The 17726-nt window shown below is 44.4% G+C and overlaps 1 protein-coding gene across 2 annotated transcripts in view; it reads right to left on the reverse strand.

Annotated features, from left to right (window-relative positions):
* brsk2a (BR serine/threonine kinase 2a) overlaps positions 1 to 17726 on the reverse strand; it is a 545611-nt gene that overhangs the window by 5336 nt on the left and 522549 nt on the right. For both annotated transcript variants that reach the window (XM_046358089.1, XM_046358080.1), the window contains exons 17-19: positions 13752 to 13875; positions 11159 to 11339; positions 10181 to 10270 (exon numbers count right to left, since the gene is read on the reverse strand). In XM_046358089.1, coding sequence (XP_046214045.1) covers positions 10181 to 10270; positions 11159 to 11339; positions 13752 to 13875 — 395 coding nt within the window. The remainder of the gene's footprint in view (positions 1 to 10180; positions 10271 to 11158; positions 11340 to 13751; positions 13876 to 17726) is intronic.

The following is a 17726-nucleotide window of genomic DNA, read 5'->3' on the forward strand; positions in this document are numbered from 1 at the left end:
TCCCGGGGAAGGACTGCCCGTTCCATGATCTCGCCATCACGGTTGACAACTCCATTGTGTCCTCCTCCCAGAGCGCTAAGAACCTTGGCGTGATCCTGGACAACACCCTGTCGTTCTCAACCAACATCAAGGCGGTGGCCCGTTCCTGTAGGTTCATGCTCTACAACATCCGCAGAGTACAACCCTGCCTCACACAGGAAGCGGCGCAGGTCCTAATCCAGGCACTTGTCATCTCCCGTCTGGATTACTGCAACTCGCTGTTGGCTGGGCTCCCTGCCTGTGCCATTAAACCCCTTCAACTCATCCAGAACGCCGCAGCCCGTCTGGTGTTCAACCTTCCCAAGTTCTCTCACGTCACCCCGCTCCTCCGTTCTCTCCACTGGCTTCCAGTTGAAGCTCGCATCCGCTACAAGACCATGGTGCTTGCCTACGGAGCTGTGAGGGGAACGGCACCTCAGTACCTCCAGGCTCTGATCAGGCCCTACACCCAAACAAGGGCACTGCGTTCATCCACCTCTGGCCTGCTCGCCTCCCTACCACTGAGGTAGTACAGCTCCCGCTCAGCCCAGTCAAAACTGTTCGCTGCTCTGGCCCCCCAATGGTGGAACAAACTCCCTCACGACGCCAGGACAGCGGAGTCAATCACCACCTTCCGGAGACACCTGAAACCCCACCTCTTTAAGGAATACCTAGGATAGGATAAGTAATCCCTCTCACCCCCCTTAAGTTTTAGATGCACTATTGTAAAGTGACTGTTCCACTGGATGTCATAAGGTGAATGCACCAATTTGTAAGTCGCTCTGGATAAGAGCGTCTGCTAAATGACTTAAATGTAATGTAATGTAAATGTAAATTTGAAAAATATAATTTAAAATAAAACACAGACGCTGTCTGAACAACTTCAGTGTATTATTTTGTAACGTATTAGCAAATCCAGCTCTTTAGGCTATACTGAGTGCTATCCTTAGCCAGATCGCTCAAGAGAGATTTGAAATTGGACGTGGGTATTATCATCAGTAAAAATTCAACCTGAAACCTCCCGAGTGGCGCAGCGGTCTAAGGCGTCACTACAGACCCGGGTTTGTTCCTGGGCTGTGATGCAGCCAGCTGCAACCGGGAGACCCATAAGGCGCCGCACAATTGGTTAGGGTCGGGATGTACTTTTATCCTATTGCACTCTAGTGATTCCTTGTGGCGGGCCAGGCAGATGCATGTCGCCAGTTGTGCAGTGTTTCCTCCGACACATTGGTGCGGCTGACTTCCTGGTTTAGCGAGTAGTGAGTCAATAAGCAGTGCGACTTGGCAGGGCCGTATTTCAGACGACCCATGACTCTCGACCTTTGCCTCTCCAGAGTCTGTGCAGGAGTTTAACTATAATAATAATAATAATAATAATAATAATATATATGCCATTTAGCAGACGCTTTTATCCAAAGCGATTTACAGTCATGTGTGCATACATTCTACATATGGGTGGTCCCGGGGATCGAACCCACTACTCTGGCGTTACAAGCACCATGCTCTACCAACTGAGCTACAGAAGGACCATGGAGGACTGGCCTGGGACAGAGTCAAACCCCTGGGAGGACCCTGCCCATCTGGGGACATGGAGGACTGGTCCCTGGGAGGACCCTGCCCATCTGGGGACATGGAGGACTGGTCCCTGGGAGGAGCCTGCCCATCTGGGGACATGGAGGACTGGCCTGGGAACTAATAGGATAATACTGTAACCTCCAATTAGGGTTAAAAATAAATTTTTAAAAAAGCAGACCAATGATACATTTAACTATTATAACCTAAATATGATCAGCATATTCTCATGACTGACTTTATCCAGAGTAGCTAGCTAACTCCCCCCAACCCCCCATTTCTGTCATCTGAATTAGTCGACTCTATGGATCTTAACTTAGATTAGCTTACCCCGGGCTCAGACCATTTTAACAATATTTGTCATGACGTTAACCTAACTCAACTGATTGCAAAACCCACACAGATTAATGTAAAAAATCCAGCAAACTTATTGCTGATTGACCTGATTCTGACAAATATCGTCCACAAGTACAGTAGAGTATTTGCTAATGATCTCAGTGATCACTGTTCTATTGCATGTATTAGAGATACCAAACACATTAACACTCATTTTAAACATTTTCCCCACACATTTTTCTTCATATGTTTTACTCTGACAGCTGAATGCTTGACCCTAAATTAGCTCTAGAATTGTTCTCATCTATTTTTATCCCTCTGGCAAAGAAACACTGCCAACGCCTTAGAGTAAAAAAATAAAAAAAATCCTTGGTTCTCTATAGAACTTTCAGATCTTCTGATGTGTAATCACGTCTGGTCCAAGGCTAGAAGAACTGACTCTGCAGATGCACTACCTCAATAAAGTTACATCTAGATACTTTTTTTCTATCTATGACTCTGCTGGTGATCCATCTAAATTTTGGAAAACAGTTAATGCACTGAAGCGTGGAAATTCCTCTCTTTCCCTGCCTAAGAAAGTTGTTTAAGACTCTGGCACCATTACTGAGAAAAATTAGATAAGTGATGCTTTTAATCAGCATTTTATGTCGGTGGGCTTTTTATTTGAAAGAAATTGTGGTTTAATTGAACCTGGTTAGCCAGTTGACTGCATGCCCCTCACCCAGACTTTAGTTGCCTCGATGGAAGTTGTGTCAACTTCTACTTTTTCAGTTCTATCTCCGACTGCCGGTGATCCATCTAAATTTTGGAAAACAGTTAACGCACCAAAATATGGAAATACCTCTCTTTCCCTACCTAAGCAAGTTGGTAGGGAAAGGAGCACCCTGCTTTAATCAATTGGCCTGGACCAGGCTACGTGTAGCTGGTTTGAACATTCAGGAGTTTCCCACAGGGATCGAATCTTGGTCCAGTTCTTTCCACTATTTACATTAACAGTTCATATTTTGTTATTACTTTCACGTGCATGAATATGACACAGTGGTGTATTCTACTGCTCCCACAGCTGACCAGGCTCTGTCAGAGCTTCAATCTGCCTTTATCGCCCTGCAGAAAGCATCTATTGACTTGAAATTAGTACTTAATGCAGGTAAAACCAAGTATATGTTCTTTTCCAAATCACGTAAAAATGTTTTCGTACTTTGGAAGGTGACCTCATTGATCGTGTCCCCGCTTATAAATATCTGGGAATCTGAGTTGACGAAAATCTATCTTTCAAAAAGCATGTTGATGAATTAGTTTTAAAAATTAAGAATGACATTAGGCTTATTCCATAGGAACAGGCCCTGTCTTCTGTTAAATAGCAGAAAACAAATAATTCAGTCAACATTCATTCCAGTAATTGAATATGGCGAAATCATCTGTATGAACGCAGCTGCCACTGTATTGAAGCCATTGGACACAGTTTGTCATAGCGCATTGTGCTTTATTACGAGTGATAGGTTCGGCAAACATCATTGCAATTTGTATCAAAGCGTAACCTTGCCCTCTAATGAAGTCTCGATGCATTGCTCTCTTTTTGCCTATAAAGTCCTCTTGCATAACATTTTTAACCTTCAGACTTATAAGTTACCAGACCCGGACTCAGACACGGCTACCCCCGAAGCAGTGGAGACTGGTGAGGGGAGGGCGGCTCATAATAATGGCTGGAACGGAGGAAATGGAATGGCATCAAACACATGGAAACCATGTATTTGATTCCATTCCACTAATTCAGCTTCAGCCATTACCATGAGTTCGTCCTCCCCAATTAAGGTGCCACCAACCTCCTGTGCCCTGGAGATCCCTTCAATCTCCACAGAGTTAGGGAAATCTGCTTTTTTTCGCCTCATGTGGAATGATCTCCAAAACTACTTAAAAGTTGGCAATTCAGGCCGGTGTTAGTGGGCCTTTTTATGTAGTTTTCTAAAAACCCAGCACCACTAACTTTTTAGAGCCAGGCACAACTGTGACAGCCATATACTGTGAAGCAGGCTGAAGGACACACACACACACACTGCTACTATACTAGGCTCTAAAACCTGGGAGGACACTAACTTTCACTAGCCTTTTATGACTTCAGTAACACAGTTTCAGACTGTCTTCAAACCCCTATTACAGAAAGTTAGAGTCACTCCAAAATATCGAGGCAATAGTTTGAAACCCTTAGGATCATAAAGTTATTCAGCAAAGTTTTGAAGAAAAATCTCTAGGTTGAACATTTTACAAACAGTTAACTGAGTGGATGGACACTAGAGCAGGGCTCTTCAACCCTTGTCCTGGAGAGACCCCATCTGGTAGGTTTTTGCTCCAACCTGAATATATGCACCTGATTCTAATAATTAGCTGGTTGATGAGCTAAATCAGGTTTGTTACAAATGGGATTTGAGTGAAAACTGACAAGAAGGTAGCTTTCCAGTAACAGGGTTGGAGAGCCCTGCACCACCATTGTTTCTGTACCCAAGAAAGCAAAGGTAATTTAACTAAATGACTATCACCCCGTACCACTCACACCCTAGACCCACTTCAATTTGCATACCTCTCCAATATATCCACAGATGATGCAATCTCCATCACACTACACACTGCCTTTTCCCATCTGGACGAGAGGAATACCTAGGTAAGAATGCTGTTCATTGACTACAGCTCAGCCTTCAACACCATGGTACCCTCCAAGCTCATCATTAAGCTTGGGGCCCTGGGTCTGAACCCCACCCTGTGCAACAGGGTTCTGGACTTCCTCACGGGCCTCCCCCAGGTGGTGAAGGTAGGCAACAACACCTCCGCTAAGATGATCCTCAACACAGGGGCCCCACACGGGTGCATGCTCACCCCCATCCTGTACTCCATTTCTCCCTTGATTGCATGCCTCCAACTTCATCACCAGTTTGCAGATGACCCAACAGTAGTAGGTCTGATTACCAACTATGACGAGACAGCCTACAGGGAGGAGGTGAGGGCCCTGGTGCCAGGAAAATAACCTCTCCCTCAACATCACCAAAACTAAGGAGCTGATTGTGGACTTCAGAAGACAACAGAGCGAGCACTCCCCCATCCACATCGACGGACAGCCTCCACCCAGAAATCTGCCCTGAACTTAGTCACTGTCACTAGTCGGCTAGCACCCGGTTAGTCAACGCTGAACCTTAGAGGCTTCTGCCCTATGTACAGTACATAGACGTGGAATCACTGGTCACTTTAACAATGCTTACGTAGTGTTTTACTCATTTCATATGTATATACTATATTCTACTGTATGCTAGTTAATGCCACTCTGACATTGCTCGTCCTAATATTTATATATTTCTTAATTCCATTTTTTTACTTTTAGATTTGTGTGTATATTGTTAGATTCTACTGCACTGTTGGAGCTAGGAACACAAGCATTTCGCTACACCTGCAATAACATCTGCTAAATTTGTGTATGCACCAAATACATTTTTAATTTGATTTGAGCATAGAACATGTGCTGTGTTCTGTCTGCTCAACCTTCATCTCTCTCTTTCTCTTCCTCTCTCTCTCGGTCATGCCAATCTAAATGATGAAAGGAGAGAGGCTTGCATCAGACAGACAGACAGGACAGTTAATTGTTTCAACGCCATCCCTCATCCCCATCTTTTCCCCCTTTTATCATCCTCTGTTCTGAGAAACACATTAAATCCCTGTCAGGTATGCTACACACACACAAGCATGCAAACACATGCATGCACGCAAACACACACACACACACACACACACACACACACACACACACACACACACACACACACACACACACACACACACACACACACACACACACACACACACACACACACACACACACACACACACACACACACACACACACACACACACAAGCATGCAAACACATGCATGCATGCACGCAAACACACACACAAGCATGCAAACACATGCATGCACACAAACACACACACACGCACGCACACGCACGCACGCACGCACGCACACACACACACACACACACACACACACACACACACACACACACACACACACACACACATTCCTCGAGACTGCTCTTATTGGTGATTAATAGACTTAACGAGCTGCCTTGATGAAGTATTTTGTCCTGCAAAGCCAAGTTCTCTGCTAATTACTGGCCCCTGCTACTTCAGATAGTGCCACTGACCCAGTGGCTCTACTACACCTTAGTTGAGTCCCAAATGGCACCCTATTCCCCATGTAGTGCACTCTATGGGCCCTGGTCAAAAGTAGTGCAATAAATAGGAAATAGGGTGCCATTTGGTCCTAAGCCCAGTAAAACCCCTGCTATGGGATGCTGCTTTTAAAGTGCTGGCAAAAATCCAAGACAATAGTCTTTATTCTAGATTAATTGTTTATTTTAATTGTACTATTTCTCTAAGAATGGCTTACCAAGAAAAACTTAAACTTACTAATTTGAGATAAAAAGGAGTTGGAGTACTCCACATTATTTTTGCTCACTTTAATCCATTGTACAGGATGTGGACAGATTACTGACGTGTTCCTGAGAGTCTAAATGTCAGTCGTCTTTTCGCATCCTGTACAATTTGAAGTATTTTACTATCTGTGCTTAATGTTAAAACAAATCAGTTCTTCCAAGAGTTTTATAAGTGTGTGTGATGACTAGAGAAGTGGGAGTGCATTTACTTGAGAGAGTTGGTAGCACCAGATGTGAAGGGTGTCAAAGTAAAGTCTACTTTAAGTGGAAGTTGACAAGAGTGCTTGCCTTCGGGCACATCTGTGCACTGGGGGTCAACAGAAGGGAGAGATGTTGAGTCACTCCAAAATACTTCCACACTCTCTCTGTTTGGGATGGTGAGGATATATATATATACACACACACACACACACAGGCTTATGGCCTATGACATCAAATCTACTCATGTTAACTTCAAGGTAAGTTTTCAGCTGGCATTCTAAACACTGAGATGTTTTAGGTGTGACAGGGATAAGAATTGAATTACTAATGATACAAAAAGTATACTAAATCAGAAAACACACCCTTAGCAAAAAAAGTTATATCTAGACCCTAAAAGGGTTATTCGGCTGTCCCCATTGGAGAGCCCTTTGAAGAACCCTTGTTGGTTCCAGGTAGAACCATTTGGGGTTCCATGTAAAACCCTTTCCACAGAGGATTCTACATGGAACCCAAAATGGTTCTACCTGGAACCAAAGAGGGTTTATTATATGGGGACAGCCAAAGAACCCTTTGGGAACCTTTTTTCTAAGAGTCCACTGATAACACCAACTCGCCTTAACGACATTCCACCTTACAATGAACAGTGGCTCTGTTCCAACACTCTTGAATGGCACGTCCTTGTGTTTGTGTTGCACGTGCATACTGTTTGTGTGTGAGAGTGAGAGAGGAATGAAAGACAAAAAAATATAAAGCTTAGTGAGTTGCAGTGGACATGATATGGGGATGGGCTGAAGGGTGACTGCCTGGTCTCAAACTCCTAATATCAGCCAGATGTAGCAATATATCAATATGCTAATTCATTTATCAACACAATCATAGATACCAAAGGATCTGACTTTGGATTTCCGACAAACAGGGAAACTCGCACTGTTCAACACTGAACCATTTTCAACATCTACCACTCCTCCTTTTAACGTATTGATTCAGTGATTGTTAAAATGTTAGTATAGGTGCAGAATTAGTTACTTAAAATACATTAAAAATAGTAGTACACATGCAAAAAATGTAAGTGAACTGATAAGAGACATATTAGTGGTATTACTGTCTGGCCAGCAGATGGTACTGGTATCAGGAGGATGGCGAACAAGGAATACACACCAGGGAGATTGCTCTCGTTTGAAGTCAAAGTTAGATGACCATCCAGGTCCCAAGAACATCTAGAATTGCCATCAAAACCGGCCACTATGGGCAAAGCTGAGCACTATTACCTTCAAGTAGGCTGACAGCTTTGTGGGGATGGTGGATGGGTGTAAAAAAGCTGCTCTCTGGCACCAAAGGTTGCGTGTTCAGTGCTAGGCAATAGTTATTTGTTTTTCTGTTTTAAAACTTTTCCAAACTTTAACCTTTATCTTAACCACTCTGAATAAATTCCTAAACAACCCCATTTGAACCATATCCCAAACCTTTACTTAAACTTTTCTACATGTATTTTTAGGGGGTAGATCAGCTTAAATATTTGCAGATAGATTGTTGCTTACATTAATGTAATTGTCTGCATCATTTCCAATCCCCCATATATCTTTTGGGGGAAATATATATCAATAAATATATATCGTGCCTTCGGAAAGTATTGACTCCTTGACTTTTTGAATTCTAAAATGGATTAAATTCATTTTTTCCCTCATCAATCTACACACAATACCCCATAATGACAAAGCGAAAACACGTTTAGAAATGTCTGTAAATGTATTTCCCCTACCCCTACCCCCTACCCTTAATTGAAGTAAACTAATGCACCACAACAATTAGGGTTCACAGCTGTCAATTTTTTGGTCCTTACATGAAATTGGAATACTTTTTTATTAATCACAATTTCCTTTAAGCAATTTTGGTCTTTAATGCATTTCTCCCCATTCCACTTGCCTCTTCTATTTTTCCTTAATTTAACCCTTAACTTAACACCTGCAGTGTTTTTGGTTTCACTTTTGCTGAGTTTAGTAACATGTCTCAACCTAAACGTCAAAAACCAACATTAGCCTTGACCCATAGACGTTTGGAAAAACGTGGACAAAACATTCAATTTCTAAGTCAAACTGTGATACTTTGTTTTACACACACACACACACACACACACACACACACACACACACACACACACACACACACACACACACACACACACACACACACACACACACACACACACACACACACACACACACACACACACACACACACACACACACACACACACACACACACACACACACACACACACACACACACACACACACGAGAGACGGCGATAGATGGATAGATAAGACAGGAGGAAGGCCATGAGGAGGGTTAGTAGGAGGACAGAGGAGTGTCTTTTACTTTCTTCTTCTTTTTTTCTCTCAATCTTTATAGACATTTATATTGTCTATAAGAGATCTATGTGGTAGACACTTTGGGACAGGATGACTTATTATTGGCCAAATGGCTCATGGATAAAACAAGAGATGAGCGAAGATTGTCTATTATATATTGACAAGATATTCACGTGACCGCTCTAACAATGGAAAAACAGGGGGAGGCGAGATCAGGTGGGGCCATTAAGAAGGCAGATATGCGTTAGAACAACAGACCATAGAGTTAGATAGAGGTCTCATCTGTGCCATTTTAGCATATATGACATGGGCAGTGCCATCTCCATTTTTAATCAGGTGATTATTTTCTTCCTCTTTGGCTGATTGCTCCCAACTCATAGGAACTCCCACCCAGTTGACAGCTTTAAAATGGTGGAAGCCCTCCATGGCAATGTCCATGCTAAAATGGGTTATATCCATGATGAGTCCTCTATCTATTTCTATGACAACTATGTTTCCGAAATGTCACATGCGTCCACTTACTATATCCGTGTATTCGTAACAACCTAACCATTACTAAACTTCTATTCTCATTCTCTCATTGACCTCCATACAAATTCCTCACTTCGTGGGCTTGTTTTCATTGACAGATTTTGGGCATAGTAAAACCTCTCTGGATGAGGGAGGAGGAGATCCTAGCACCAGGATTAAATTGACCTGTCCTCTAAATTCACTGTCTAACCAGATAGCTGTGGTCTAGTCAATGGCAGGTATGGGCAGCAAAAATGGTTACAAGAGGTGGGGATTTTGAGTGACCAGGGTTTAAAAAAGATAGAGCTAGCTAGAGAGTGTGATCCCTCTACATCTCAATGTAGTGGCAGTGCAATTCATTGAGGTGCATTGTGTTTGCTTTGTCATTACCATGGCGAGGAGCCGTGGAGCAGTGGCATTTAGGGTTCAAGATCAGATTAACCTACCCCTGATCCTTTATAACAATTAAGGAACCAAAAAAAACATCTGACCTTAGATCAGTAGTTATGGAGCAAACTCTACCCATACTTGGTGGAGTGAGGGCCATGCAATATATGGAGGCTGTAGCAGAGAGGGGGTGAAAGGGAAGGAAAGGGCGTGAGAGTGGGGGAGGAGTGCTAGCTTAGCTTTAGCAGTGAGGGGGAGAGAGGGTGACAGGGGTATTGGTGGGGGGAAGGGGGCGTGTTCAACTCACCAGAAAGCTGCTGAACTCCCGGCTGGTCATGTGTGCTTAGCAACTGGCCCTGAATTGTCTCTACCACCCGCTTGAAGCGCCGGCTGGGTCCTATACACACACACACACACACACACACACACACACACACACACACACACACACACACACACACACACACACACACACACACACACACACACACACACACACACACACACACACACACACACACACACAGGCAAATTCGCACACGCAGGCACACACACACACACACACACACGCACGCACGCACGCACGCACGCACGCACGCACGCACGCACGCACGCACGCACGCACGCACGCACGCACGCACACACACACACACACACACACACACACACACACACACACACACACACACACACACACACACACACACACACACACACACACACGATTGCAATAGACAAGGGGAGAACAAGGTTAGTCATTCTGTACTCATACACACAAAGGTACTGTACACAGGAACATGAAAGCGGCAGAACAGGGGAGGAGAAAAATTGAGAAAGACAGAGAGGGGAGGAAAAAGGGTAAAGAAATTAAGAGGAAAAGTAAGGAATAAAAGGAATGAAAAGGAAAAACAAAGGAGGGGTCAAGAGAGGAGAGGTCAGGAGAGGACGGGAAAGGAGAAGGGTGGAGAGAAAATAAGATAACAAGGGGGTTAGAGTGGGGGAGGAGGGAAGAGTGTTAGGATAGATCATGGAGATGAAAAAGAGAGTGTGGCTGCGTTGCGGTCTCCTGTAACCACGAACATCAGAGAAGCAGCGGGATCCAAAAAGGCCTATGATTTAGTACCAGGGAAAGTGTTCTCTCCCTCCAATCTGGTCCCATGGAGCACACACACACTGTAAAAGACACAAACACATACACGCACACGCAAACACAAACACGTAGCAGCAGTGTGCCTGCATGTGTGTGCGTGTTTATGTGCATATGCATGAATGCGTGTACGTGTACCTGAGAGCAGGGTAAAGGTGACAGAGTAGATGCCGTTCTCCTTGGGGGCGGCGGTGCTCTCTGTGTAGGTGATGTCCACCTGGAACTTGACTGGCTTCTGGAAGACCGTGGGGCCGGCTGTGGACTTGTACTCTGCCCGGAAACTCGTCTGGCTGATCACACTGTGGCTGAGACTCGGGATCTGGAAGAGCGATACATCTTTTTTGTTGTTGTTGTTGTTTTGTTTTGTAGTTATGAATAAGAGGACATTCTGAATCAAGAGATAAATAAATATATAAAGGGGGAATCGAGAAGAGAGAGAGGAAAGAGAGAGAGACTGAATAAAAGGAGGGAGGGTGAGAGAGGGAGAAAAATGGGGGGAGAGAGAAAGAGGTGGAGCGGCTGATGGTGTGGCTCCTGAGGAAAGAAGTAGGGATAGAGGATCATAGAGAGGGAATAGAGAGTGAGGAGCATACAGAGAGAGGGAGAAAAGTGTCATAGAGAAAGACTCACTCGCTCAAGTGAGTAAAGAGATAACAAATTGAGAGTGACTTTCAGCTTTTTGCCACATGCCTCTTATGTAAATAACAGGTTGAATAAATCGTCATTAAAATTACCCTGATGCAACCAAGCACAGATTCAACTTTAACCAGATTACAACGTCAGTACATCTGAGATTGACACGCGGCACAGAGACTTTAGGGCCCATAGGGCTCTTGTCAAAAGTAGTATACCATAGGGAATAGGATGCCATTTGGAACGCATATTTCAGGCTAATGCAGTGTCAACCCTGCCAACACCCAAATTGTCATGTTTCACCAAACTGCTACCAAGAGTTTAATCCTAGAGTGCTGAGTATAGTTCCAACTATTCAAGTGTCCATCTACTCTCTGGGCCACCAAGCATACACTAGGGGACAAAATAGCTACCTCAGAGGAATAGAAGATTGGTTTGCCATTGACCTACAGTGGAGCAAGAGTTTCCATTTGCTATAAGACTTTGTTAAAGCTGTGAGTAAAATGTTATATGTGCTTCTCTGTTGGCTTGCACTGAAAACCGGCTTTCACTATTCATTCACTGGCTTTGGAGATGCAGCGAAGCACAGAGAGAGAGACCTGTAGTCTCTCACACACACACGCACGCACGCACGCACGCACGCACGCACGCACGCACGCACGCACGCACGCACGCACGCACGCACGCACGCACGCACACACACACACACACACACACACACACACACACACACACACACACACACACACACACACACACACACACACACACACACACACACACAGCACTCAGGGCAAAGCATCTATATGCTAATGATCAGTGGTCCGTGTCGATTTTCCATTGACCTGGTTTGCGTCCCAAATGCCACCCTATTCCCTACATAGTGCACTACTTTTGACCAGGACCCACATCGCTCTGGTCAAAAGTAGTGCACTATGTAGGGAAAAGGGTGCCAATTGGGATGTAGCCCCTGGAGTACAGAGTGCCATTCAAAAGGAAAATGGGAGGGATAGCAACACAATCAGCTTACTGAATGGCTAGATAAATCAGAAACATGTAAGCATACGCAAACACACTCACACATGTTCACACGCACACACACATAGGGCACGCACACATTCACAGATCTGTGCACTCATGCGCCTCTAAGCGAAACCAATCAACATTGGTTTTATAAATACCCTGCTGATAGCAGGTATTGGGGTTATACTGCAACATACCTGCAACATATGCATATACACTGAGTGTACAATACATTGAGTTGAATCCCTTTTTTGAACATCCTCAGTTTGTTGGGGGTATGGACTCTACAAGGTGTCGAAAGCGTTCCACAGGGATGGTGGCCCATGTTGACTCCAATGCTTCTTACAGTTGTGTCACGTTGGCAGGGTGTCCATTGAGTGGTGAACCATTATTGACACACACGGGAAAATTTTGTGCGTGAAAAACCCAGCAGAGTTGCAGTTCTTGACACACTCAAACCGGTGTGCCTGGCCCCTACCCCATTCAGAGGCACTTAAATCTTTTGTCCTGTACATTCACCCTCTGAATGGCACAATCCATGTCTCAGTTGTCTCAAGGTTTAAAACCCCTTTAGACCCGTTTCCTCACCCTTCATCTACACTGATTGAAGCGGATTTAACAAGTGACATCAATAAGGGACCATAGACTGACCAGGTGAATCCAAGTGAAAGCTATCTCATGGAAAGAGCATATCCATAATGATATAGGGAATACATTCTGTAGAAAGGAGGAGAAGCTAAGAGGAGAGGAGGAGAGGAGGAGAGAATGATAGGAGAGGGAGAGCAGAGTGGAGGGGAGTGAGAGTGAGGAAAAGAAGAGATGTAAGGGAGGCTGGAGAGAAGGAAGGAGGCAGGAAAGCAGAGTAGGAGTGAGAAAATGTGGTGAATGAATGACTGAATGAGAAGTGGCAGAGAGCAGAAAATAAGATCCGTAAAGGAGAAGGAAAGAGACATGGAGCGGTAGAGTAAGAGGGCACAAGGAGAAGAAGGTTTGAGGGAGGAGAGAGGGAGGAGTAACTAGAGTGGGAGGAGAGCAAAAAGACAGTGAGAGAAAGGGGTAGAGAGGTTTTACCTACCGAAAGAAAGGCATGGACGATGTCAGCCTTGATGGAGCTCAGAGGCTTGTCTTTGATCAAGATGAAGATCTGCTCCTCTTTATCCAGGTTGATGAAGTTACCAAACCAGGATTTTTTGGCAAGTCTGCAAGGAGGGGAGAAAACGGCAGATTGACACAGTTGATCAAAGTACATGTTTCTTTGAAACAAATCACTACGGGCTGAAGATTCATAACCTCACATTTGGACTGTTTGTATGTTTGACATACATTTAACCCTTTACACTTGTGCCTCTATATCGGTTGAAAATGGCAGATTTTGGCACTGATAAGAAAGTGAATTGGAACGCTGGGCTGTACAGTAACATGCTGTACATGACGTCAGAGCTCAAGCTCTGCGCTTTCACAATGCTGTATGAGTTTTGACTGACAGCCGTTCTGAATTTGAGCACCTCGGAACACGCACCCATCCCTCCCACTAATTGGGCAACTTTTGTTTTGTTGTCTGAGTGAAATGCTGTAAATGAAGAGGAATTGGTGTATTTTGAAAGATGAGACGTTAAACGAGAATAACAATAAACACTGCTTTGATGTCACACAAGCAAGCCAAATAATCAAGAGTTCAAATGTGCACTTCAAAATGTCCATATCATAAAACTCATGTCAATGTTTATGATCACTATGTTTAATGTACAGTTACAAGATTACACAGTGTCATACTCTAGGATGTTCTGAACAGAATGAGCCTATGTTTGTCTATTTTTAAGAGAATTTGCCACAGAACACGCACCTAAATGCACTCATGAGTCCATTCTGTAAAATGTAATTAATGGCCAGGCGTTTATTTGCTTCAGGTGATTAAAACAGCCGGCGCTAGGCAAAGTGACATGTCTTGTAAACTTTAGAACTGCCACAAGGATGATAAAGGCCTAGTAACAGGCACTGCCTAGCAACCTCCATTATGAAGTATCAAATCTCATGATTGAGCATTGCCTACTCCACACTTAGCTATGAGAGAGAGACAGAGAGAGCCCCACCAAAGAGCCCCAGGCCCCCTCAACGCCCCACCAGACCCAGCACATTCCACATGCCCCGCACACCACCAGAGCATCACCACTTCCATCGGATTAGCCAGACTAGACCGGGTCCAGCCTGTTACCCTGTACCAGACCACCATCTCTACCAGACCAGAGAGGAAGCCCCCCGGCCCAGACTTGGCCCTGCTCCATTCCAAAAGGGCCAACAGCAGGACCACTGCAGCTAAGCAGAGGCCATCAGAGTACAGGAGAACACCGTATAATTGAAAGAGATTAAACAGCTCCTCCAATACATCTGCACTAAACTACACACACACACACACACACACACACACACACACACACACACACACACACACACACACACACACACACACACACACACACACACACACACACACACACACACACACACACACACACACACACACACACACACACACACACACACACACACACATTGTACTAAAAGTTTACTTGTTCAATAAATAGGAATATAGACACTATCGTTCAAAAGTTTGGGGCCACTTAGAAATGTCCTTGTTTTCTAAAGAAAAACAATTTTTTTTGTCCATTAAAATAACATCAAATTGATCAGAAATTGTGTAGACATTGTTAATGTTGTAAATTACTATTGTAGCTGTCAACGCCAGATTTTTATGGAATATCTACATTTTTTTTAAAACCTTTATTTAACCAGGCAAGTCAGTTAAGAACATATTCTTATTTTCAATGACGGCCTGGGAACAGTGGGTTAACTGCCTGTTCAGGGGCAGAACGACAGATTTGTACCTTGTCACCTCGGGTCGCAACCTTCCGGTTACTAGTCCAACGCTCTAACCACTAGGCTACGCTGCCGCCAGAGTACAGAGGCCCATTATCAGCAACCATCACTCCTGTGTTCCAATGACACGTTGTGTTAGCTAATCCAAGTTTATCATTTTAAAAGGCCAATTGATCATTAGAAAACCCTTTTGCAATTATGTTAGCACAGCTGAAAACTGTTGTTCTGATTAAAGAAGCAATACAACTGGCCTTCTTTAGACTAGTTGAGTATCTGGAGCATCAGCATTTGTGGGTTCGATTACAGGCTCAAAATGGCCAGAAACAAAGAACTTTCTTCTGAAACTCGTCAGTCTAGTCTTGTCTTGTTCTGAGAAATGAAGGATATTCCATTTGAGAAATTGTCAAGAAACAGAAGATCTCGTACAACTCCCTTCATTGATCAGCTCAAACTGGCTCTAACCAGAATGGTCGCATCTGCACGTCGCTCCAACGGGTAGTATAACTTTTTCATTATATTTCATTATATCACAACGGTTTGATTTGTCTTATCTTAGCAAATTATTCTCAGCTAGCTACATAGCCGTCTTTGTATCAAAGATAATTGCGTAATTATCGTATTTCGCCGTCCTAACGTAGTCTTCACTAGCCAGCTAGCTAACGTCCACTGATTAGCTGCACTGGAGAAACTATCACACTCAACTGAACGACTTGATTAGTTTAGTGTTAGCTAGCTACATAGCTGTCTTTGCTGTCTTCGTATCATCGTATCCAAGATAATTGTGTTGTTTAGGTTTAGAGTGTGTAGTCTTAGAGTGATTATCTTAATTTACCGAGGTTAGCTAGCCAGCTATTTGTCGTCCTTAACGTAGGTGACTCTGCTAGCTAGCCAACAGCTAGCCAACGCTAGCCAACGTCTTCTGTATAGAACTCAACTACCCGGTCGCACTCACAGGTAGTATCACATTTTCACTTCATTTCATTACAGTACAACGGTTTGATTTGTTTGATCGTAGCTAGCTACTTAGCTAGCTACATAGCCGTCTTTGTATCAAAGATAATTGTGTAGTCTAGAGCGATTTTCTAGGTTCGCTAGCCATCTATTGTCGTTCTTTTAACGCAACGTAACGTAAACAACACTGCTAGCTAGCCTGCTAGCCCCGAATAGCAACACTGCAGAAACTATTACACTCAACGGAACGACTTGATTAGTGTAGTGTCAACAACGCACCCACTGCCAGCTGGCCTACTTCAGCAGTACTGTATCATTTTAATCATTTTAGTCAATAAGATTCTTGCTACGTAGCTTAACTTTCTGAACATTCGAGACGTGTAGTCCACTTGTCATTCCAATCTCCTTTGCATTAGCGTAGCCTCTTCTGTAGCCTGTCAACTATGTGTCTGTTTATCCCTGTTCTCTCCTCTCTGCACAGACCATACAAACGCTCCTCACCGCGTGGCCGCGGCCACCCTACTCTGGTGGTCCCAGCGCGCACGACCCACGTGGAGTTCCAGGTCTCCGGTAGCCTCTGGAACTGCCAATCTGCGGTCAACAAGGCAGAGTTCATCTCAGCCTATGCCTCCCTCCAGTCCCTCGACTTCTTGGCACTGACGGAAACATGGATCACCACAGACAACACTGCTACTCCTACTGCTCTCTCTTCGTCCGCCCACGTGTTCTCGCACACCCCGAGAGCGTCTGGTCAGCGGGGTGGTGGCACCGGGATCCTCATCTCTCCCAAGTGGTCATTCTCTCTTTCTCCCCTTACCCATCTGTCTATCGCCTCCTTTGAATTCCATGCTGTCACAGTTACTAGCCCTTTCAAGCTTAACATCCTTATCATTTATCGCCCTCCAGGTTCCCTCGGAGAGTTCATCAATGAGCTTGATGCCTTGATAAGCTCCTTTCCTGAGGACGGCTCACCTCTCACAGTTCTGGGCGACTTTAACCTCCCCACGTCTACCTTTGACTCTTTCCTCTCTGCCTCCTTCTTTCCACTCCTCTCCTCTTTTGACCTCACCCTCTCACCTTTCCCCCTACTCACAAGGCAGGCAATACGCTCGACCTCATCTTTACTAGATGCTGTTCTTCCACTAACCTCATTGCAACTCCCCTCCAAGTCTCCGACCACTGCCTTGTATCCTTTTCCCTCTCGCTCTCACCCAACACCTCTCAC

This window comes from Oncorhynchus gorbuscha, linkage group LG01, assembly GCF_021184085.1.
Source record: "Oncorhynchus gorbuscha isolate QuinsamMale2020 ecotype Even-year linkage group LG01, OgorEven_v1.0, whole genome shotgun sequence".
NCBI lineage: Eukaryota > Metazoa > Chordata > Actinopteri > Salmoniformes > Salmonidae > Oncorhynchus > Oncorhynchus gorbuscha.